Below are 25885 nucleotides of genomic sequence, written 5' to 3' on the forward strand. Positions count from 1 at the left end.
GGAGGGATGATACTGTGGGAGGGAGGGGTGATACTGGGGGAGGGAGGGGGTGATACTGGGGGAGGGAGGGGGCGATACTGGGGGAGGGAGGGTTGATACTGTGGGAGGGAGGGGTTATACTGGAGGAGGGAGGGGTTATACTGGGGGAGGGAGGGGTTATACTGGGGGATGGAGGGGTGATACTGGGGGAGGGAGAGGAGATACTGGGGGAGGGAAGGGTGATGCTGGGGGAGGGAGGCGTTATACTGGAGGAGGGAGGGATGATACTGAGGGAGGGAGGGGTGATACTGGGGGAGGGAGGGGTGATACTGGTGGAGGGAGGGGTTATACTGGAGGAGGGAGGGGTGATACTGGGGGAGGGAAGGGTGATGCTGGGGAGGGAGGAGGTGATACTGGGGGAGGGAGGGGTGATACTGGGGGAGGGAGGGTGATACTGGGGGAGGGAGGGTGATACTGGGGGAGGGAGGGGTGATACTGGGGGAGGGAGGGGTGATACTGGGGGAGGGAGGGGTGATACTGGGGGAGGGAGGGGTGATACTGGGGGAGGGAGGGGGTGATACTGGGGGAGGTAGGGGTGACACTGGGGGAGGGATGGGTTATACTGAGGGAGGGAGGGGTTATGCTGGGGGAGGGAAGGGTGATACTGGGGGAGGGAGGGGTGATACTGGGGGAGGGAGGGGTTATACTGGGGGAGGGAGGGGTCGTACTGGGGGAGGGAGGGGTCATACTGGGGGAGGGAGGGGTGATACTTGGGGAGGGAGGGGTGATACTGGGGGAGGGAGGGGGTGATACTGGGGGAGGGAGGCGTGATACTGGGGGAGGGAGGGGTTATACTGGGGGAGGGAGAGGGTGATACTGGGTGAGGGAGGGGTGATACTGGGGGATGGAGGGGTGATACTGGGGGCGGGAGGGGTGATACTGGTTGAGGGGTGATACTGGTGGAGGAAGGGGTGATACTGGGGGAGGGAGGGGTTTTACTGGGGGAGGGAGAGGGGTGATACTGGAGGAGGGAGGGGTGATACTGGGGGAGGGAGGGGTGATACTGGGGGAGGGAGGGGTGATACTGGGGGAGGGAGGGGTGATACTGGGGGAGGGAGGGGTTATACTGGGGTAGGGAGGGGTGTTACTGGGGGAGGGAAGGGTGATACTTGGGGAGGGAGGGGTGATACTGGGGGAGGGAGGGGGTGATACTGGAGGAGGGAGGGGTAATACTGGAGGAGGGAGTGGTGATACTGGGGTAGGAGGGGTGATACTTGGGGAGGGAGGGGTGATATTGGGGGAGGGAGGGGTGATACTGGTTGAGGGGTGATACTGGTGGAGGTAGGGGTGATACTGGGGGAGGAAAGGGTGATACTGGGGGAGGGGTGAAACTGGGGAGGGAGGGGTGATACAGGGGAGGGAGGGAGTGATACTGGGGGAGGGAGGGAGTGATACTGGGGGAATTGTGGGTCATGCTGGGGGAGGGAGGGGGTGATGCTGGCTGAGGGAGGGGTAATACTGGGGGAGGGAGGGGTGATGCTAGTGGAGGGAGGGGTGATACTGGGGGAGGGAGTGGTGATACTGGGGGAGGGAGGGGTGATACTAGGAGAGGGAGGGAGGGGTGAGACTAGGAGAGGGAGGCAGTGATACTGGGGGAAGGAGGGGTCATACCCGGGGAGGGAGGGGGTGATCCTAGGGAAGGGAGAGGGAGATCCTGGGGGTGGGAGGGGTAATCCTGAGACGGAAGGAACCTGGGGGAGGGAGGAATCATGGGGAGGGAGGGATACTGTGGGGAGGGAGGGGGTGATATATGGGGAGGTAGGGAGTGATACATGATGAGGGAGGGGGTGATATATGGGGAGGGAGGGGGTGATACATGGGGAGGGAGGGGGTGATATATGGGGAGGGAGGGGGTTATACATGGGGAGGGAGGGGGTGATAAATGGGGAGGGAGGGGTGATACATGGGGAGGGAGGGGTGATACATGGGGAGGGAGGGGGTGATACATGGGGAGGGAGGGGGTTATACATGGGGAGGGAGGGGTGATACATGGGGAGGGAGGGGTGATACATGGGGAGGGAGGGGTGATACATGGGGAGGGAGGGGTGATACATGGGGAGGGAGGGGTGATACATGGGGAGGGAGGGGTGATACATGGGGAGGGAGGGGTGATACATGGGGAGGGAAAGATCCTGGTGGAGGGGAGACAGAAGTAACACATAACGGTCTGCCAAGAAGGGGTAAAGGGAGGGGTGTAGGGGAGGGGAAGGCAGGGGGAAAGGAAAGGGTTTGAATTAGGGAGTGGGCAGGGGAGGATGGAAATGGGAGGAGGTAGGGGAGGAGTGGAATTGGGAGGGGTCAGGAAAGGGATGGATTTGGGAGGGAGGAGGTGAGGGGTGGAATTGGGAGGGGTCAGGAAAGGGATGGATTTGGGAGGGAGGAGGTGAGGGGTGGAATTGGGAGGGGTCAGGAGAGGGGTGGAATTGGGAGGAGGAAGGGGAGAGAGTTGAATAAGGAGCGGGGTAGGGGGTCAAATAGAGACAAGGAGGGTGTGGCATAGGCAAGGGAAGGGGAGGGTGTGGAAAAGGGAGGAGGAAGTGGAATGGGAAGGTGAAGGGGGACGAGGAGAGGGTGCAATAGGGACGGGGAGGGGGGAGGGTTGGAATAGGGTTGAGGAGAGGGTGGATGGAGAGGGGATGGGTGGGGGTGGATTATGGAGGGGGAGAGTGGAGGAGGTGGAATAGGAAGGGGATAGAAGAGGGTGAGGAGCGGATAGAGGGGGGTTGAGGGGGAGGGGGAGGGGTAGAGGTTTGGGTGGAGGGGTTGAGGGGAGGGGGGGTCAATACATCAGCTTTAAGACAGCTGGTGTCAACTGTTCTTCTCTGACAGACTATCATGCAAAAGTTGAAATTGGATTCCCCCCTCTCCCCTTCCCCCTCCCCCTCCCCTTCCCCCTCCCCTCCCACCCTTGCCTTACCCTACCACTCCTTCCCCAGCCTCCCCTCCCCCTCCCCCCTGTGATGCATTGTGGGTGTTAGTCACCTCACACCTCCTGCCCCTCCTCACCTAAATCTCGGCTCATCAGCCCATCAAAACTCTCATCTGATCAAAGCTATCAGCTTGTCAAAACTCTCAGCTTACCAAACCTCTTAGCTTACCAAACCTCTCAGCTTACCAAACCTCTCAGCTTACCAAACCTCTCAGCTTACCAAACCTCTCAGCTTACCAAACCTCTTAGCTTACCAAACCTCTCAGCTTACCAAACCTCTCAGCTTACCAAACCTCTCAGCTTACCAAACCTCTTAGCTTACCAAACCTCTCAGCTTACCAAACCTCTCAGCTTACCAAACCTCTCAGCTTACCAAACTTCTCAGCTTATCAAAGCTCTCACCTTGCCAACCCTCTCAGCTTACCAAACCTCTCACCTTGCCAAACCTCTCAGCTTACCAAACCTCTCAGCTTGCCAAACCTCTCAGCTTACCAAACCTCTCAGCTTACCAAACCTCTCAGCTTACCAAAGCTCTCAGCTTACCAAACCTCTCAGCTTACCAAAGCTCTCACCTTACCAAACCTCTCAGCTTACCAACCCTCTCAGCTTACCAAACCTCTCAGCTTACCAAACCTCTCAGCTTACCAAACCTCTCAGCATACCAAAGCTCTCAGCTTACCAACCCTCTCAGCTTACCAAACCTCTCACCTTGCCAAACCTCTCAGCTTACCAAACCTCTCAGCTTACCAAAGCTCTCAGCTTGCCAAACCTCTCAGCTTACCAACCCTCTCAGCTTACCAAAGCTCTCAGCTTACCAAACCTCTCAGCTTACCAAACCTCTCAGCTTACCAAAGCTCTCACCTTACCAAACTTCTCAGCTTACCAACTCTCTCAGCTTACCAAACCTCTCACCTTGCCAAACCTCTCAGCTTACCAACTCTCTCAGCTTACCAAACCTCTCACCTTGCCAAACCTCTCAGCTTACCAAACCTCTCAGCTTACCAAACCTCTCAGCTTACCAAACCTCTCAGCTTATCAAGGTTCCCAAAACTCTAGCATTCTCAAATCACTCATTATACTATTTTCCCACAAAGCTCTCAGTATGGTTCCCAGAGCTCTTGAGAGAGAGCTTCAGCGCTCTTAACCTCTGTTACAAAGTTGCAACTTTGCAACTGCAGCGTTGAGCGACTCTTTCTCCCCAAACTTTTGCCAGTTTTAAGCTGAAATATGAGAAGCTGTGCCCCGGGGAGCTGTGTGAAAATGATATTCATTTCAAAGCTCAACATTATGACCCGAAAATTGTTTGCTGGGTCAGTTGTTCGCTGGTAGTTAATCCGCAGTACACAGCTGCTGTACTGGGTACACAGCCATGTGGCTGCTGTACTGGGAACACAGCCATGTGGCTGCTGTACTGGATACACAGCCATGTGGCTGCTGTACTGGATACACAGCCATGTGGCTGCTGTACTGGGTACACAGCCATTTGGCTGCTGTACTGGATACACAGCCATGTGGCTGCTGTACTAGGTACACAGCCATGTGGCTGCTGTACTGGATACATAGCCATGTGGCTGCTGTACTAGGTACACAGCCATGTGGCTGCTGTACTGGGTACACAGCCATGTGGCTGTTGTACTGGGTACACAGCCATGTGGCTGTTGTACTGGGTACACAGCCATGTGGCTGTTGTACTGGGTACACAGCCATGTGGCTGTTGTCATATCTGGAGTAAACCTGGAGGTTATTCAGGGTGGTCAACGCTCCCGCGGTCTGGTCCATTACCAGGTCTCGTGGTGAATCAGGAACTGATCAACCAGGCTGTTACTGCCGATCGCGACAAAAAGTCTTGCAGTTACAACTGGTGGACGGCTCTAGCTGCAAGTGGTGTCATGTGTAGGGTGACATAGGTCAACCCTACTGTCCAGGGCAGCAATAACTCGCACTTGTGAGAGATTTGGCTTCGGCTGTCATAAATACAGATTCTTCAACTGTTCGGCTCCTTGAAGTTGGCAGAACTGCCAGAAAGCCGGAATAAAAAAAATTATTGATTGCTGCTATGACGAAAAAACAGCTGCGATGAGCACTCCATTATTTGGAATGGACGACCATGAATAGGGAAAAGTTATATTTTGAGACGAGTCGCATTTTGAAGTACATGGTAAGTGGTCAGTGATAGACGGAGCAATGGTGAACTTTTTTGTAATGGAGACATTCAACATGTGCCAAAATACCCACCTAAGATGGTTTAGGGCAGTTTTACTGCTACAGACCATGGACGACTTGTTATTGTTAAGGGAATGATGAACAGTGACAAATATTAGGCAATCCTGGCAACTCGTTTGTTTCCCATTGTGGATAGAGACTTTCCTGATGGAGAAGACATTTTCCAGCAAGATCTTGTTTCATGTCAAATGCTGACATTCTTGCATGAGAGTGGGCTAAGAGCTCTTAATTGGCCTGAAACTCTCCTGACCTCAAACCAAATGAGAATCTATGGGCAATATCCAAACGCAGGATCGCGAAATATAACTTTTCAGCTCTGAATAAGCTAATTGCTGCTGCTATTAGGACCTGGTACCATGATAAATAACTTGCCAAATGTGTTCACAATTGGCTGATTCAATGCCAAAACGTGTAGCAGTGTTTATAAAAGCAGATGGTAGTCATATCTCTTATTAAATCAATTATCCATCATATCATTACTGTGCATTTTTCAAAAACGACATTAATTCTCCAAATAAATGTCTTATTTCATCACTGTCCCAATTAAGAGGGTTTTACGGTATAAGACGCGGTTGCCCTTAACCAGCAGCATCCCTATGACCATCTCAACCCTTCAGCCCAGCAGCTACCTACCAACACTTTGTAAACATACATATATTGTTGCTCTCTTCATCCTTAGTGACCCCCTCGCAGCCTTCCTGGTGACCTACTGGTGACCTCATTGACACTCAGGAGCAATGTTTCGCCTGGGAGGTGCTCGCCTGGACCCTGCTGAGGAGAGGAGACGAGCTCAGGAGGAGGAGCGCATGGCTAAGCTCATCGTGTATTCCAATATCGGCACCTTCCTGGCCACCATTGGTCTCATCAGAGCAGGTCAGTACCTCTACCTGGTCAGTACCTCTACCTGGTCTTATTAGACCTGGTCAGTACCTCTACCTGGTCTTATTAGACCTGGTCAGTACCTCTACCTGGTCTTATTAGACCTGGTCAGTACCTCTACCTGGTCTTATTAGACCTGGTCAGTACCTCTACCTGGTCTTATTAGACCTGGTCAGTACCTCTACCTGGTCTTATTAGACCTGGTCAGTACCTCTACCTGGTCTTATTAGACCTGGTCAGTACCTCTACCTGGTCTTATTAGACCTGGTCAGTACCTCTACCTGGTCTTATTAGACCTGGTCAGTACCTCTACCTGGTCTTATTAGACCTGGTCAGTACCTCTACCTGGTCTTATTAGACCTGGTCAGTACCTCTACCTGGTCTTATTAGACCTGGTCAGTACCTCTACCTGGTCTTATTAGACCTGGTCAGTACCTCTACCTGGTCTTATTAGACCTGGTCAGTACCTCTACCTGGTCTTATTAGACCTGGTCAGTACCTCTACCTGGTCTTATTAGACCTGGTCAGTACCTCTACCTGGTCTTATTAGACCTGGTCAGTACCTCTACCTGGTCTTATTAGACCTGGTCAGTACCTCTACCTGGTCTTATTAGACCTGGTCAGTACCTCTACCTGGTCTTATTAGACCTGGTCAGTACCTCTACCTGGTCTTATTAGACCTGGTCAGTACCTCTACCTGGTCTTATTAGACCTGGTCAGTACCTCTACCTGGTCTTATTAGACCTGGTCAGTACCTTTACCTGGTCTTATTAGACCTGATCAGTACCTCTACCTGGTCTTATTAGACCTGGTCAGTACCTCTACCTGGTCTTATTAGACCTGGTCAGTACCTCTACCTGGTCTTATTAGACCTGGTCAGTACCTCTACCTGGTCTCATCAGAGCAGGTCAGTACCTCTACTTGGTCTCATCAGAGCAGGTCAGTACCTCTACCTGGTCTCATCAGAGCAGGTCAGTGCCTCTACCAGGTCTTGTTAGACCTGGTCAGTACCTCTACCTGGTCTCATCAGAGCAGGTCAGTACCTCTACCTGGTCTTATTAGACCTGGTCAGTACCTCTACCTGGTCTTGTTAGACCTGGTCAGTACCTCTACCTGGTCTCATCAGAGCATGTCAGTACCTCTACCTGATCTCATTAGACCTGGTCAGTACCTCGACCTGGTCTCACTCCCTCCACCTTGGTGGTCTCATGTTGATAAAAAAAACTCTTGATCCTGGGAACTGGAGCTACTCTCCCTGAGATCAAGCCTTGCTCCCATGCCCCAGGCCCTGTATGACCAGTGGGTGTATTACTTCCCTTTAAATATAATTAATATAGTCTGATAATAACCTCAGAGAATTTTACACACCAGGATAACTGAAGAAAGTCAAGCCAGGTGGCTTATTTCCATTGGGCTTAGGAGCAGTGCTAGGATAAGTATGTGAACCTTGTATCCAAATCTTCAAAACAGTAAATAGACTAGATAACATCTTCATCTTGGAGTATAAGCAAAGTAACATTTATGAAGGGATTCAGGGGAAACCAGTTAGCCGGACTTGAGTCCTGGAGGTGGGAAATACGGTGCCTGCACTCTGAAGGAGGGGTGTTGATATGTTGCAGTTTTTTACCTGTAGTGTAGGCATGCCACTGGCAAGACAGTGATGGAGTGAATGATGATGATAAATGTTTCTTCTTTTACTGGTGGGAAATGGCTAGTGTGTTAATAAAAAAAAAATATCCATACCTATAATATCAAACCTGGGCAGCAAACTCCGAAACTTCCATACCCAGGTTAGAGATTACCTCACTGATAATTGTAATTACCCAAACTGTATTCCTATCCCCAACTAATTCTGTAGAGTGAACTTCAGTAATAAAGTCCTTTAAAGAACAAAACCAATGTACTGTACCACCATTTATATTCTATGAGAAAGCTCCTTGTGTGCTGTTACCTATAACTGTAACATTGTTCAACATATCTATAAAAGCCAAAGTTTTCCAGAACATAACAAAGTTAGTTGTACTGCCTAAGCTGCTAGTTTATTGTGTAGCTAGAATTCTGCCAAACCACAAAGGTAGTGACCTAACAAAAATCAACACCTGCACTCCAATTTCTAACTGACCATTGTTATCTAAAAAAAAAAATAATAATAAATGTATGTATTCATAGCTAACATAATATTTTTAACCATTGTTATTCTGGTTTCAGGGCAGGGAAAAAAGTACAAATGGTGTAATAAGAATAGTGATTGATGCAATCTATTCATCTCTAGAAAATAATAAATATCCAATCGGCCTCTATTAATCAAAGAAAAGTTTTTGATACAGTAGACCATAGCATCCTACTGCTATTTTCTTTTTCTTGTCACTGCCTTGGTGAGAGAGAGCAGTGTAGTAAGAACAGAATTCAAGGAAAGTTTTCTGAACACAGATTGTCAGTTAATAAAGCCTCCATTTTATAGTTAGCTTAGGTCTGCCTACCATAAGATAAACTTAAATTAAATTAGTATTATTTATCAATGAAATACATTGCATATACTATTTTGTGATGTACACACTGACTTTCATGGAATTATAGCAAAAATAAATATAAGCTCAGCATTTTTGTCAAAAAAAAAAAAAAAGTGAATTTATCAGGTTCTGGCTAAAAGTTAAGACTTTTATATACTACTGTATGTTTCATACTTATGCATATACTGTTCAGTATTCTATATTGCTGTCAGTTCTCATAACTGTTATTACAGCTAAATGCTAGTGCAAGGTTGGCACTGCAAAAGCAGATACTGACTTTATGCTTTAATGCCAGAGGTAGTGATTGAATGAGTGACAGTGAAAGGCCATTTTACACCTTGGTGGGAGGTGGCCAGTGTTTAAAAGAATTACCAAAGGCATTCAGAAATGTGCAATTAACTGAACAAAGGATCAGAATGAAAAATATATGATAACAAAAAGATTCTTTAATGAAATATTTTTAATAGTGAATATGTGGAATGCTTAAATAATGAATGTTTTATCTCATTTCAGCTCCCTATATCTTGGAACGGTTCTTTTGAAGTCGAGACATCAACAGAAGAAAATATGAAACCTTAGAGGACAAATTAATGTGTTCAATTTATGTTTAAAAAAAATAAATGTAAAGATCTTTTCAATAAAGATTATATTTAGTACCAATACTCTTTATCTTTCTTTACCTCACATCAGAAATCTAATTATTCTTGATAAAATAAGCATTGTTGAGCCTGGCTAAAGGCTTAATACAAGGTTATTCAAGGAGAGAAAGAGGTGCCTTAAAGATAGTGAAGGACTCTTGATTCTAGGAATTCCAGCTAACCTCTTCTTCATATCAAACCTAATTATCTCCCATTCCCCAGATGCTATATATATAACTATGGGTTAAGCCATTCCCCATAATATAATAAGGAACCATTAGCACAGGCTCCCTTATATAGATAAGATAAAGTTTAGTGCTTTGTTTTGATTATAATTATGTAGATCAAAGCTATGCTGTATGACCCTTGGAGGTTTAGTGCTTCATTTTTATTACAATAATATAGATCAGATCTGGCTAGTGTACTGCCATTCCCCAGACACTATATGACTTCTACAGGTGTACAACTTCCATATGAATATAATAATATTGTACCATACAAAATTTAAGGGAAAATTTGCTGTATATAAGAAAACTCTTGATTCTGATGAAAATTCTGTCATGATCAAAATGTCAGTGAGTCAAGAAACTTCTGTACTGCTGAGTTTAGTATTTTTTGTCTTTTTTTGTGAATATAATCCCCTCAAGGAAGGTTCCTTGATGCTAGTGAAGGGCTCTTGATCTATGAAGGTGGACTTGTGCTCTAGTTCCATGAATTGAGTCTGAGTGCCTTGCATTTTCCCAGGCACTGTATGACCCAGTGGCAGACCTACATTTTTGGGGCCCTGAGGCTTGAACTGTTATGGGGGCCCCTTCACAGCCCTTTTTCGTACAGCAGACCCAAAATTGTTAAACAATGTGGACTTAAGTCGTTTCTGTGGCCCCTCTGAGATAAGGTACCTTTTAAGGATTAAGGATTTTATTTCCTTGCATAGTTTACAATGTGTAATTACAATATTGATTTACTAAGTGCAAAGAAAGCCACTATCATGCCGAGGCATTTCGGGCAGCTTAAGCATTGCTAGTTTCGTAGTAAATCTGCCCCTGATATGACTCCTGTGGTTTTAGCTCTCCCCTGTGAATGCAATAATAATTTATAAACATAATAAAGTTCTGCAGAGTCATGCCTTGGGCAAAATGTTTATATATAAGAAAATTTCTGCCCTCTGAAAATACTGAAATATTTAAGGAAAAGATACATTTAATGCAGTGTATCTTATGATGCTGGTGAGATGTTCTTGATCCAAGGAAGTGAATCTATCCTTACCTTGGATCAAACTCGATTGCCTACAATTCCTCAGGCACTATAATCCATACAGGTTTAGCTCTGTCCCTAACATTATTATTATTATTATTATCGAAGCACTGCATGATCCTTGTGGGTTTAGTGCTTAGTTTTGATTTTAAGTATTTTATTATTTTTTTAATTATTATTATATAAAAATTTGATCACAGTTTACTTCTGCTGGGAAGTTTGGTGATAATTTATCCTTGACTGTGAGAAAATTGCTGATTTTTTTTTTTTTTTGAGGAGGTTCATATGCATTTTAGCAACTCGGTTATTTATTATGTAAATTATATAATACTAATGGGTTGTGCAGTGGACACTGATATTTTGGGCCTAGGGGAAAAGGACATTTTTTGCTTACCAAACAAAAAAAAATAAAAACTAACTCAGTCAAACCAAACCTAACTTAACCTAAATCAGGTTAAGTTGGATTATGATTTTTTTTTTTGTCTTGGCCTTGCCAAAATTTCCCTCCCATAGGCACAAAATATATCTCCGTTGCACAACCCAATGAAATGTAGTATTACCATAACCCATATTTTCGGAGCAGCTAGAGTAATTAACAACCAAAAAAAATCATTTATGCCGTCACGACTGGTTTATTTAAGTGTCATTCTTATATCTCATTTAATTAAATATGAATAACTAAATGGATCTTTAACAAGAGTGAATTAAATGTCCCTGAGAAAAACATCATCTGATGACAGGCATTAACATTTATTATTGACGGCCGAGACTTAATCTAATACTCTTTAGGCTAAAATAAAAGCATTCTGAACCTAAATTTTGCATTTGTTATAAACTTTGAGGGTTCTGATTCCCTTTATGCAGATGTAAACAAAGTTTTCAGTTCACTTATAGGTTGACAGCGCCGAGAGCACTTTTGCACTGCTTGCCAACTCACCTGGCAGTATTTTTGATACTACACGGTCATATTACTGGCCTTTACGCCGCCCCATCATGACCACCATGGCCTCACCGGCCTCTTACATTCACTGAACATCGTTGTAATTATTTTCTATTGAAGGTTAGCCGTGCAAAATCTTGAAATATAGATCAGCCAAAATTCTTTTTGCCCAGCTCTTGGGGTTAGATTTTAGTACGTGATGGGTCGTAGGTCATGAATTAGGACTTATATTGTGCCCTTCACACCCGTTATAGCAAGTGTCTTGATGACGGTGAGGTGGACTTAGTCCAAGGAATTGGAGATAACCTCCCTTAACTTGGATCAAACCTGATTGCCTCCCAATCTCTAGGAATTACATGACGCCTATGGGTTTAGCGCTTCCCCATAAGAAAGATGGCCATAACCGTAACCTTTGCATTAAAGGTAGTCTAGTGTAGTTACCTCCATTTGTTGTATTCATTTTGATTATAATAATAATAATAATCCATTTGTTGTATGTGCATTGATGCTGGTGAAGAGTTCATAATTCAGGGAAATTGAACTGTGCTTCGTTTCCTTGGATCAAAGCAGATTACCTCCCACACACTCCCCAGTACTGGGTCACCTTAATGCTGTGGTGGGTTTAGGTGGTTATGCCTAGGGATAGGGATAGGGAGTGGTTCTTGGGGTTGGTTCTTAGCGGTTGGTTCTTAGTCAAGCAAGCATTTCTTCAGAATGCTTGCTTGACTAAGAACCAACCATCTCTTCTGGCATGATCTTTATTATGAACAGGTTCAGTTTAATTACTATCAGGGACTGGATTATTATTATTATAATCAAGGGGAAGCGCTAAACCCGTAGGATTATACAGCGCCTGGGGGGGATGTGGAAGGCATTCAGGCTTAATTCGGGGAAGTGGAGCACAGATCCAATTACCTAAATCAAGAGCCCCTCGCCAACATCAAGGAACCTTCCCTGAGGGGATCAGGGACTGGAGAGGTCCTTGTTGTTTGTTCTGCCCACATTCTATAGATAAACTAGTCTGCTTAGATAGAGCTCTATAATGTTTTAATTAGGATCTCTTTCTGATTTATTTTCAGGGGCTGTTCCCCTCAAGGGAGGTTCCTTGACACTGGTGAGGGGCTCTTGATCTAGGGAATTGCATCTGTGCTCCTGTTCCCTGAATTGAGCCTGAATACCTTCCATCCCAATGCGCTACATAATCCTATGGGTTTAGTGCTCCCCCATGCTTATATATAATACTGCTAGATGTGTTGTTGGTGGCATTACATTGATACTTGCCCCAATGCCTCTCACTTTACTGGTTAAATTTTTGTATGGTAGATGCTTCCCACCTCCAGGGCTCAAGTCCTGGAGGTGAGAAATACAGTGCCTGCACTCTGAAGGAGGAGTGTTGATAATGTTGCAGTTTTTTAAATGTAGTGTAGGTGCACCTCTGGAAAGATAGCGATGGAGTGAATGATGATGAAAGTGTTTCTTCTTTTTAGGGTCACCCTGTCTTGGTGGGAAATGGCCGATGTGTTAATAAAAAAACATAATTCACTAAGTACCTAGATACTAATTTTATGTAGAGCTTTGTGCAGTAGTTTATTCATTAATTTAATATGAAAGTCATTTTAAGTTATTTTTTAATGGTCCCTTTGTCTAGCCTCATCATAGACAAAAAGACGTATGAAGTTTGTCATGTTTATACAGTCCTGGTACTTTATTATAGAAGATACATATTTCATTAATTGTATTTTGCATCAGGAGGCATTACACAGCAGAAAAGAATAAGCACCAAATTCCTACAGTGGAGAAAAATACAGGGAGGTCAGAGCTATGAAGCTTAAATTTCCTGTGGTGTTCTGAACCTAACCACAGATTCATAAGACAAAATCTACAAATTCCCACAAACATGAAACATTAAGGAATCAGTTCATTCACTTACCCAGATTTTGGTGATGGTGGTGCTTATTCTTTTCTGCCACACAATGTCTCGTATATCTTAAAAAATTAAACCTTTTTCACACTTTTCTCAGTTGCCCTAATGCTAGTAAACTATATGTTTAACGTTGTAAAAAAAACATACACTCATCATTGTTAAATATTTACATTGAAAACTAATTAAATTCCAAGCACTTCTGTGATCTCTCAATCACATTTTTGATGACAGAATAAAGAAAATTAAGCAATATGTGTCTCTCATTCAGAATCATAGTCATTTTACTTATAGAGCAGGTTAGTCAACTATAATCCAATAGACAAATGCTAGACTATATCTTGTTTTGCAGAAGTGGAGGTTTAGCCACATTTCATAAACTGTGGTTGTAAAACGAGTACAGTATAACTAAGACCAATACTGTGGCAATCATCATCATGACGGCTACATCTAGTGACGAAAAAGCGGCTAAGATGCTTGATGCCCTGCAAAATGACCTTAAATCACTATGTATGGAAACAAAAAAGAGATATCCACATATCAAAGATGTAAGTTAAAATTTTGTCCAAGTTTAATGCCCTTAAATTCTATAATTATGAATTTATATATTATTAAAGTACATTTCTGTCCTTGAAAGAATAAAGAATAATGTGCCAGAGTATATGCTTGCAATAAGATCACTGTAAATAGGTGATATCACAGTATGCAAAACAACCACTGTAAAAATATAGTGAACTTCCAAGTACTTTTGTGATTTCTCACATTATCAAGGTCCTAGGGTAGGTCTTTGATAATGTGAGAAATCACAAAAAATGCATCAAAATGAGTGGTTACAAAATAGGTATTAACATAAAATTATTACAGAAAGTATACTTAGAGAAAATATTCAGAAACCAGTAAGTGAGCAATTTGCAACTAGCCCACAAATGTAAGCTGAACCTGGATGACTTTTCTATCCATCTTGGAACATTGTCATATGATTTGATGATGATTCAGGCCAGTCTGAAACACTGTATAGTTTTTTACACATTTTAATTTAGAGGCTAAGAACTGGTATCCTATATTAGCTCATTTCAGAACCCAGCCAAATTAATCCGTAAACGGTCCAAACGTATATATACGTTTTTTCAACATTTGAAAGTATGTAAAAAAAGTAGATCTTTTTGTTTTTTTACATTTGAAAATGTGTAAAAGACTTTGATCTACTTTTTTTTTTTGTTTTATTTGAAAATATGTAAAAAAACATAGATCTACTTTTGTAGCACTACACATGTGAACGTAGATCTGCTTGGACCGTTTACGAGTTAAAAGTATGCTACCACCCCATAGGATGTGGTGACTCACAGCAATCATCTAGCACCCACATTTCTGATTACTGCTAGGTAAACAGGGGCAGCAGCTGTAAGGAGACTGCACATATGTCTTGCCTAGCATGGTAATTTGATCCAGGTTCTTTCGGTTGTAAGCTGAAGGCTGTACCACTGAGCTTGAGTGAAGAAGTGTAGTCATTTGTTCAGGAGGGTGGTGAAGTGTTACATCGTATTTTGCTTATTCATTTAATATATCAGAAATTAAAAAAATACTCATATTAAGCAAATTTTACCATAATATTGAACTACTTATGTTTTAGAACTGTATGGCAATGTGTGGTGTGAATATTATGCAGAGTTTGCTAGCTTGGAGATTAGGAGGTGCAGGGTTTCTAAAAAGTATTATCTAGAAGGCTGAAGAGGGATTGCTGAGGTGGTTCAGACATTTAGAGAAGATGGAACAAAATAGAATGACTGGAGGACATAAATCTGTAGTGGGGAAGGTGGGGGAAGGGTCATCCTAGGAAAGGTTGTTGGTAGGAGGGATAAAGGAGGTTTTGTATGTGAGGGAAGGGGGGTTTAGACATCCAGCAAGTGTGTGTGAGTATGTTAGATAGGAATGAGTGGAGGCAAGTGGTTTTTATGACTTGACATGCTGTTGGAGTGTGAGCAAGGTAACATTTATGAAGAAATTCAGGGAAATTGATAAGCCAGACTTGAGTACTGGAGCTGGGAAGTACAGCCCCTAGACTGAAGGAGGGGTGGGGATATTTGCAGTTTTGAACTGTAGTATATATCAGCTTGCCCCTGGCAAGACGGTGATGGAGTGAGTGATGGAGAAAAATGTGTCTTCTTCTTTGGGTCACCTTACCTCAGTGGGAGACAGCCGATGTGTTAAAAAAATAGAGTATACTGTATCTTAATTTTAATGAAATTATTTAAGCTCTTGCAAATGCTTAAAAACCTTGAGAGTAAGCATATTGTAAAAAATCAGTTTTATTTGTGGGTTAGTTATGATTTGTTCTAACTACAAAACTGTAAAATTAATATGTATGAAAAAGCCTAAGGGAAAATTTACACAATCTCTACTCAAGGATAGGTTTATAGAATCTTAATGTGCAGTAACACAATATTCTGACTCTAACTAAAAACTTTATGTACATTACACAAATTTCTACAGAATTTGTAAATATGAGTAATATAGTGTGGTATATGATTTTTAATCACAAGTTCCTCCTATTTAAATAAAAAATTTGTTTTTACATTTATTTTGCTTGATGCTCAGCACAGATTAAAATTTACTTCTTTATTTTTTAAGTCATGCGAAGAAGCTATCATCAAGGTGCGTGGGGCATCAATGAACCCCCAGTCATCATTGTCACAGATCACCTCCCAGATACTCTATCCTCTTGTTCAAGCGGCAGAAACCAAAGATCCCAAGATTGTCAAGGTTGTGTATATATTATTTGAGTTCTTTTCGTTCTGATGCTCTGCGATTATGCAGTTTATTTAATAGTAGCACTGGCACTTTTTAGAAAATAATTATTTAGCCTTTGCACATAAATACACACATTTTACTAATTATTTTTTATGTATGTAGCTATCATTAGGGCTCATTCAGCGGCTGATAGTGGCAGATGTTGTGGATGCGAGCAGTGGAGAACACGTCGTAGAAACATTATGGATGCTTATGGAATCAGGTATTGAAGAACTGAAGGTACTACAGACTGTTACACTTCTCCTCACCACCAGCATTGTTATTCAGGGAACAACTCTTGCTAAGGTAAGGGCCATTAAAGAGTTACCATGCTGTCTAATGAAAGAAGGTTGATGGGTTATTGATTGAGACTAATTTACTGCAGTGAAAGCACTGAATACAAGTGTTCATAGGATTTTCTTGTAATTGAGAGTGCTAAAAATATTGAATAAAGATTTTCTTTTGTCAGGCTCTTGTTCTGTGTTTTCGCCTGCACTTCACGAAGGATGCCACAGTTGTTAATACTGCAAGTGCAACTGTCCGACAACTTGTTAGTGTTGTGTTTGAAAGAGTAGTGGCTGAAGATACAAAGCATAATCAAGAAGAAGGGTTGGTTCTCTCTCTCTCTCTCTCTCTCTCTCTCTCTCTCTCTCTCTCTCTCATAAAAGGTCTTCATTGTAATAAGTACTGTACATGACAGACATGCCAAGCCATGGCTCAGTGCGGCTTGTTTGCTCATTCAGTCATGCTCGTGAAACAATAGCCATATATGCATTCTAGTTTGGATATTGTCTGGTCTAGCCATATCGACCCTTCAAGAAAGATGCTTTCATGCTGATGAGGGGCTTTTAATCCATGGAAATAAACTTTTCCTTCCCTTCCCTGGATTGAACCTGAATACCTCCCATACCAAATGCTATATGACCCCTACAGGTTTAGCACTTTCCCCTGATTATAATTAATAATTGAATGAGCCACATTGAATAAGCAGACAAGTCACATGCAGCTCATTAGCTTTGGTTGGCCATGGCTGGTTTGTATCTTGATAAAAAGAGCATTCCTGAATTAAATTTTTTATTTATAGAGTAATTAGTGATACAAGATAAGTTTGGCAGGCTTGTGATAGTTTATACATCTGAACTCTGTTCTTTCTTATTTTGAAAGTTCTTTTGCATTCAGTTAGAACACATTAATATTTTTGTAATAATTGTACACAGTGTCTGTTAAGTGAGCAGTAACAAAAAAAGAACTAATACCATGGCCAGCAAATCAGTTATTTGTATCTCTTGTAATTGGAAAATTTTCATAAAAATTCCAATAAGATACCTTAATCACTCCATAACATTGTAAGCTTTGATCTATATCCTAAAGTCAGACAAGTACAAACGAAATGTTTGTATAATTTTTTTTTTAATATTTTTATATTCTTATAAAAAAAATCTTATAAATTATCCACGGGGAAGCGGAACAGAATTTTTCCTCTGTAAGCCATGCGTGTCGTAAGAGGTGACTAAAATGCCAGGAGCAAGGGGCTAATAACCCCTTCTCCTGTTTACATTACTAAATTTAAAAAGAGAAACTTTCATTTTTCTTTTTAGGTCACTCTGCTTCAGTGGGATACAACCAGGTTGTTGAAAAAAAAAAATTCTTATGAATAAATGAATGTGTATATTTTGCTCTGATTTTTGGGTACAGGGGTTTCATCTTTTCAGAGGTACTGAAGATGAAAGTGAGGAACATGTTAGCATGGAGGAGCTTAAGGTACTAAGTGCCAACCCTCCCAAGACACTGAGACCTGCTGCTGCTGATGCTTACTTAATGTTTCAGGTTGGTATAAGATCTTATGTATTGAGGGTATTTGCTTGGTACAAATTTCTCCTAACACAGGTCTTAAGTCATATCAGAATCTGCTAAGTGGAGAAGGTTACTTGCTGACTTGCCTGTCTAGTGCAAATTCATTTAAGAAGTCACAAAAATCTTAATAAAATGATTGTAAACAACTCGGAGAATGAACTGACCTGCCAGTTTTAGGACTCATTTGCCACAGATGCGACTCCTATTTATTCTCTGAGTTACTTCAAGAGATGTAAGTGGGAATCAGGCCATATCTCATTTACAGCATTATATGAGTATCACATTACAGTTTGAGAGACATTAGACTTAATATTTTATATGAAGTAGAGTACTGGAGGACCCCGCTTTTTGGCACTTCGCTTTACAGCAATTCGCTAATATGGACATTTCAAATTATGACCAAAATTCATTCACACAGCTCCCTCCCTGATTTGCTATTATGATACCATGTAAAAAAAATCCTGTAGCAAGAGTACATAATGAAAATAAAAAACTGCGACCGTGTTTTTGGTTTAAAACAGCGACTTTCCAGTGCATTTTTATGTGGTTTTTATGGTTATATTCTTGATTTCGTGATCTCATTTGATAGAGTGGATGATATTTTACAGAAATAAAGATGATTTTAATTGGTTTCTGAACTGAAAGTAGCTTGAAATTAAGCTCAAATTAACAGAAATGTTCGATTTTTGCCAATGTTCTAGAGTACACAAATGATGTCATTTGTCCAATATGCAGAAAGGTGGGCTAGTGCAAAGATGAGTAGTGGGGGGGTTGAAGAGGGTTGGAATAGTTTTAAAAATGCAGTATTAGAATGTGGGGCAGAAGTTTGTGGTTATAGGAGGGTGGGGGCAGGAGGAAAGAGGAGTGATTGGTGGAATGATGAAGTAAAGGGTGTGATAAAAGAGAAAAAGGTAGCTTACGAGAGGTTTTTACAAAGCAGAAATGTTATAAGAAGAGCAGAGTATATGGAGAGTAAAAGAAAGGTGAAGAGAGTGGTGAGAGAGTGCAAAAGGAGAACAGATGAAAGAGTGGGAGAGGCACTGTCAAGAAATTTTTATGAAAATAAGAAAAAATTTTGGAGTGAGTTAAACAAGTTAAGAAAGCCTAGGGAAAGTATGGATTTGTCAGTTAAAAACAGAGTAGGGGAGTTAGTAGATGGGGAGAGGGAGGTATTAGGTAGATGGCGAGAATATTTTGAGGAACTTTTAAATGTTAAGGAAGAAAGGGAGGCGGTAATTTCATGCACTGGCCAGGGAGGTATACCATCTTTTAGGAGTGAAGAAGAGCAGAATGTAAGTGTGGTGGAGGTACGTGAGGCATTACGTAGAATGAAAGGGGGTAAAGCAGCTGGAACTGATGGGATCATGACAGAAATGTTAAAAGCAGGGGGGGATATAGTGTTGGAGTGGTTGGTACTTTTGTTTAATAAATGTATGAAAGAGGGGAAGGTACCTAGGGATTGGCGGAGAGCATGTATAGTCCCTTTATATAAAGGGAAAGGGGACAAAAGAGATTGTAAAAATTATAGAGGAATAAGTTTACTGAGTATACCAGGAAAAGTATACGGTAGGGTTATAATTGAAAGAATTAGAGGTAAGACAGAATGTAGAATTGCGGACGAGCAAGGAGGCTTCAGAGTGGGTAGGGGATGTGTAGATCAAGTGTTTACATTGAAACATATATGTGAACAGTATTTAGATAAAGGTAGGGAAGTTTTTATTGCATTTATGGATTTAGAAAAGGCATATGATAGAGTGGATAGAGGAGCAATGTGGCAGATGTTGCAAGTATATGGAATAGGTGGTAAGTTACTAAATGCTGTAAAGAGCTTTTATGAGGATAGTGAGGCCCAGGTTAGGGTGTGTAGAAGAGAGGGAGAATACTTCCCGGTAAAAGTAGGTCTTAGACAGGGATGTGTAATGTCACCATGGTTGTTTAATATATTTATAGATGGGGTTGTAAAAGAAGTAAATGCTAGGGTGTTCGGGAGAGGGGTGGGATTAAATTATGGGGAATCAAATTCAAAATGGGAATTGACACAGTTACTTTTTGCTGATGATACTGTGCTTATGGGAGATTCTAAAGAAAAATTACAAAGGTTAGTGGATGAGTTTGAGAATGTGTGTAAAGGTAGAAAGTTGAAAGTGAACATAGAAAAGAGTAAGGTGATGAGGGTATCAAATGATTTAGATAAAGAAAAATTGGATATCAAATTGGGGAGGAGGAGTATGGAAGAAGTGAATGTTTTCAGATACTTGGGAGTTGACGTGTCGGCGGATGGATTTATGAAGGATGAGGTTAATCATAGAATTGATGAGGGAAAAAAGGTGAGTGGTGCGTTGAGGTATATGTGGAGTCAAAAAACGTTATCTATGGAGGCAAAGAAGGGAATGTATGAAAGTATAGTAGTACCAACACTCTTATATGGATGTGAAGCTTGGGTGGTAAATGCAGCAGCGAGGAGACGGTTGGAGGCAGTGGAGATGTCCTGTCTAAGGGCAATGTGTGGTGTAAATATTATGCAGAAAATTCGGAGTGTGGAAATTAGGAGAAGGTGTGGAGTTAATAAAAGCATTAGTCAGAGGGCAGAAGAGGGGTTGTTGAGGTGGTTTGGTCATTTAGAGAGAATGGATCAAAGTAGAATGACATGGAAAGCATATAAATCTATAGGGGAAGGAAAGAGGGGTAGGGGTCGTCCTCGAAAGGGTTGGAAAGAGGGGGTAAAGGAGGTTTTGTGGGTGAGGGGCTTGGACTTCCAGCAAGCGTGCGTGAGCGTGTTAGATAGGAGTGAATGGAGACGAATGATACTTGGGACCTGACGATCTGTTGGAGTGTGAGCAGGGTAATATTTAGTGAAGGGATTCAGGGAAACCGGTTATTTTCATATAGTCGGACTTGAGTCCTGGAAATGGGAAGTACAATGCCTGCACTTTAAAGGAGGGGTTTGGGATATTGGCAGTTTGGAGGGATATGTTGTGTATCTCTATACATATATGCTTCTAAACTGTTGTATTCTGAGCACCTCTGCAAAAGCAGTGATAATGTGTGAGTGTGGTGAAAGTGTTGAATGATGATGAAAGTATTTTCTTTTTGGGGATTTTCTTTCTTTTTTTTTTGGGTCACCCTGCCTCGGTGGGAGACGGCCGACTTGTTGAAAAAAAAAAAAAAAAAAAATGGCCAGTCTAATATGCATTTAGGACTTCACTGACATTATTTATACAATTATTACAATAACACAGTAGTCTGCGTAACAGTAAATCTTCTATTTTTGTGTGAATAAAAATTCAAAATGGGAAGCAAGCATAATATAAGAGAGGCCGGAGGTACAAAGGAAATGTTTTCTTTAGTGCCAGGAATGTCTACATTATTTGTTCTGGACTCTGTTTTTAAATTGGCAGTTTTTTTTAATTTTCTGTGAAATTGGCTAAATTACCAATTTCTGATAACTTTAATGGGTAGTTGAAATAGGTAAATAGGTGGTTTCTTGTATTCAATAGAATGGAAGAAATACTATTGAATTAGCTATGGTTTGATCAACCAATTTCATTGTACCAGTTGAAAATAGGTCTTAAAATGGGTGAAATTGCCTATGCGTAAATATCGCCTAGACTACTAACTTTGCTAGAGCGTAATTTCATAAGTTTTCCATCACATTTTGTACTTTTCGTTTCATTGCCTTTGGTAAAGATTCTCTGTCATTTCATAAGATTTTTTTTCTTTAAATTCTCCAACCTTGAGAGCAAGTTTCAAATCAAGGGTTCATCTACCCCATACCTCTTCAGCCTTATTATTTATGCTCTCAAAATCTATAGTACTACAATCTCTTGTTTAAACACCCACATCTCTTCACTATTTTTAGTTTAAAACATAATGCACTGCAGCAACAAACCCCGTGACATTTAGTTAATGTTGCTGTCCCTGCCCTAGATAAATGCACTCCATCCCTAACATGCATATCATTCCTGCCACAGTAGTAGTCCTAGTTATCAATAAATGGTTCTGCAATGTTTTTAGAGCTTGTCCACTCAACAATTAATGCTAATTGCTCTGAACTACCATTCATTGCTGTTATTACCCATAGTAAAATGCCATCCATTACAAGCATCCCTCTCTCCTTTATAATTTTGTCTATTGCTGTCCTATACTTAGTAAATAGCCTCCTTTGCTTGCCAACATTATTTCCTCCAGCACAGCAGCAGATAATAAGGTTGCTTCCATTACCAGCCATGATGTTTCCTGCTCATCCAACATTATCCTCTATCCAACCCCAGGAAACCACACCTGCCTCCTATTCCTATTACAAGAAACCTTGCCCATAAATTTAATCTGAGAATCCCCCCTACTAAACATTCTTACCTTGACTGGTGGCTTTCAATGTGTCATTCTCAGTAGCTGAACTACTTTCATTTAGTAACACAGCTTAGAAACTGGTTGTATTGACAGCAGTTTCTTCAATCTTCTTCATCTTGTCTCCATTCCTTCTTGTAGACTAATTTCTATTCATTGTGGTAGTATCCTCTTCCTTATTCACAGGATGAATAATTTTCCCACTAAGAGGTTGTATCTTCTTACTAGCTTCCTCCAGTTGTGCTTTCACCAGAAGGTAAACCTGTTTGAAACTTGGGGAAAACATTGTAAACACTTCAGTTGAACTAGCACTGAGAATCCACTAAGCATATCTTCACAGGACACAGATCAACTCACTACTAACACTGGAAAGACATCTAGAGAATGAGTGATGGTGACACTGTTTTCTTCGTTGGGTTCATCCTTAATAGGAATTGTGTTAAAAATATTTCAATTGCTGTTTTGCTTTTCCCATACGTTTGACTAATTTCATAGGAAATAAATGTTTTATCATATCTGTTCAACAAGTGAATATCCAACAGGACCTTGTGCAGTTAGTGAATGCAGATCAACCCTTGTGGCTTCTTGGTCTCACTGAAATGACCCGCACATTTGGTCTGGAGCTTCTGGAATCCGTCCTTACAACATTTCCGGCAGTTTTTTACAATGTAAGATATTTTGTGTTAGTAATGTGTTATTTTTCATGTTTATTATTATTTTGCCCTACTGTTATGCTGTCTTATAGTCTGCTTTATCCTCAGTGTCATTCACTTTCTTTGGAATTGAAATCTCTTATTACAATGAATTTTCATATTTATTTAAGTAATTTTTCATTGATATTCCTTTTATAGTGCTTATTCCTTCATTTTTGTTTTACCCAAATCATCTTACATGTGTTGTTAAATGATGGGAAGTATTATGAGTGGTTCATCTTTGTCTTAGATTTCTACTATTAGGATTTCAACATTATTTTAGTTTGGGATTTTAACTTCTGTTGCTTTTTGTGTTTTTTTTTATCTGTATTGTAATTCCACCACACTCTTTGTTTTTCAATATTGAGTGCAGTATAGTAGCTTGTTTTTAATGCTACCTCCTCCTGTATATGGAACAGTGATTATGTGTACTGTTTCCTACAGTACACATAAGATAACAAGTTTAAGGTAGCCTCCCCTTCTGAAAAGGTTTTAAGTGTTGTGTAAGACTGTAGAAAGCTTGAAAAGAAAATTCTTCACAAAGTGATGGTATGAGATTAAAGCAGCCATATGATGAGATGAGGGACCATTAATTGTGAGACGTATGACGCGAGTGCAGTATAACTACGGTAAGTAGTGCATACTTTGCTGGACTGTAGTATTGATGTTACTGATTGTGAAGTTAGTGTGCAAGGTCAGGCATCACTATATATCTTGGACCCTCATTTTTTCCTATATTACTGTATTTACAGACTTTCCTCGTGACTGGCTTCCCGCCTCATGAAAATAGGAAGCAGGGTAGTGGCCAAGATGAAATAGAATAAATGAGACAAAAATAAATTTTTGAGTTTTTCTAATACTAGCATCATTTTTTATATATTTTTCTGTCAGTTTAATGTGAGTAAACCTGTTCCATTTTTTTTTTACCATAGAATTTTGTAGATCACTTAGCATTTTCGTTTATATTTTAGAGTAATTTTCTAAAGGAATTCTTTATTACTGTCTGTTATGTGAATCCAACAGAAATCATTAGGTTAATGATTTCCTATATTTGTTTATCTTTTGTTTTATGAATTTTTTATGTTAAAAGCCAGGGATGAGTGAGTTGCCGAGAACATTTGGCCTAGAGCTCCTTGAATCAATCCTGACCCTGTACCCAACAGTGTTCTACAATGTGAGTGGCTCTTGCGCTGTAATGTGTGTCTGTATTTGTCTTGGTCCTTTGATGAGCACACTGTTATTGTTTGGCTTAAACACTTGTGAACTGTTTGATGTGAAGCTCATCTGTTTGGCTTAGACAACGCTCGGTCATCTCTTTTGCTTAAAGCCTATTTTTAATTTTGCATTTCACAGCATTACATGTTCTATATTTTAGTACATTGATCAAAACGAAGTTCAAGACTGTACGTTATATACTATATCGAAAATATTACAAGATATCCCAGTAAATGGAGAGAGAGAGAGAGAGAGAGAGAGAGAGATTGAAGGTGTTTTTTTCTTTTTGATTGAACCATGTTAACACTCCAGAACTAATTTGGAAGCACATACTCAAACCCCTCACTGTCTCATAGATGATTGACATCATGTTACCAGGCACCCAAGTGACAGAGGGTGTTAGGTAAATTGTACCTTTTCAACCCCACTCAAGGTTGATCTCGGTTCTGTTGTTTCAGTAGAAAAATTGGTTCCAATACTCTTTTAGAAATGTGAATGGACTCATACATAGGAGGCTGGAGTTTGGTTCCCTGCTTTTGATTTTCATATTATCATATGTCCATAATGCATACAAGTGGATAATCATGTGGGTTTCTGTGTATAAAGGGCATGTTTTATTATGAAGAGTAATATTAGGCCCATAACACGTTATTGCACAGTATATTAATATTGGGTAAATTACAAGATTGTTCATACAGTATTGTTTTGAGGTCTTCAAATGTAAAATATGCAGTCACCTCTCAATCTTATGGCTGTTTATTAAATGGAATTGCAATTATTATGTCAAACGTGTGGTGGGTTCGCATTTATTTTGTCCAAATTGTTCAAGAAATGTGGATTTTTCATTTAGAAAATATTTCTCTTATGCCTAATATTTTTGTTTGCTTTGTATTAAAGTACTGGATTTGCAAATATATGTTCTGTTGACTTTTCTAATAAAGCAATAATAAATAGATGCTGTAAAAGTTCTGTTCTCTTGACTGGAACTTTGATTATCTGCCCAATACCCTGCCATCTATAGGTATGATAACCAAGTGATTATTGTATATACAAGTTACACACATTACAAGCATATGACCTCTTGTATTTACAGTTAACCCTTTGACTGTTTTGGCCGTATATATACGTCTTACAAGCCAGTGTTTCGGACATATGTATACTCAATAATTCTAGCTGCTTCAAATCAAGCAAGAGAAAGCTGGTAGGCCCACACGTGAGAGAAGGGGTCTGTGTGGTCAGTGTGCACTATATAAAAAAAAAATCCTGCAGCACGCAGTGCATAATGAGAAAAAAAAACTCCTACTGTGTTTTTGGATTAAAACGCCGACTTTGAGGTGTATTTTTGTATAGTATTTATGGTTGTATTCTCGTTTTCTTGGTCTCATTTGATAGAATGGAAAACATCTTATAGAAATAGAGATAATTTTGATTAGTTTCATGATGAAAATGACCTTGAAATGGAGCTCAAAGTATCGGAAATGTTCAATTATTACCAATGTTCAAGAGTAAGCAAATTACGCCACACATCCAATACACATCAACTGGGGAGTCTAATATTCTTTCACTAGTGCACTGATATTATTTATACAATTTTTACAATAATGCAGTAGTCTGCATAACAGTAAATTATCTAGTTTTTGTGTGAATAAAAAATCAA

The 25885-nt window shown here is 40.9% G+C and overlaps 1 protein-coding gene and 1 long non-coding RNA gene across 6 annotated transcripts in view; both read left to right on the forward strand.

Moving 5' to 3' along the window:
- Positions 1-5802: 5802 nt before the first annotated feature.
- On the forward strand, positions 5803-9242 carry LOC128690399 (uncharacterized). Its single transcript, XR_008407293.2, has 2 exons — positions 5803-6064; positions 9094-9242. It is a non-coding gene; the product is annotated as an uncharacterized lncRNA (long non-coding RNA).
- Positions 9243-11379: 2137 nt separating this feature from the next.
- Positions 11380-25885, forward strand: part of mon2 (Mon2 homolog, regulator of endosome-to-Golgi trafficking) — a 70171-nt gene continuing 55665 nt past the window's right edge. For 3 of the 5 annotated variants that reach the window (XM_053779328.2, XM_070089734.1, XM_070089735.1), the window contains exons 1-8: positions 11380-11532; positions 13686-13881; positions 15962-16093; positions 16244-16426; positions 16590-16729; positions 17833-17947; positions 22864-22989; positions 24104-24187. In XM_053779328.2, the coding sequence (XP_053635303.2) occupies positions 13771-13881; positions 15962-16093; positions 16244-16426; positions 16590-16729; positions 17833-17947; positions 22864-22989; positions 24104-24187 (891 nt within the window). In that variant the 5' untranslated portion in view covers positions 11380-11532; positions 13686-13770. The remainder of the gene's footprint in view (positions 11533-13685; positions 13882-15961; positions 16094-16243; positions 16427-16589; positions 16730-17832; positions 17948-22863; positions 22990-24103; positions 24188-25885) is intronic. The other 2 variants (XM_070089736.1, XM_070089738.1) reach the window with 1 other exon arrangement.

This window comes from Cherax quadricarinatus, chromosome 29 (genome assembly GCF_038502225.1).
Source record: "Cherax quadricarinatus isolate ZL_2023a chromosome 29, ASM3850222v1, whole genome shotgun sequence".
Taxonomy (NCBI): Eukaryota; Metazoa; Arthropoda; class Malacostraca; order Decapoda; family Parastacidae; genus Cherax; species Cherax quadricarinatus.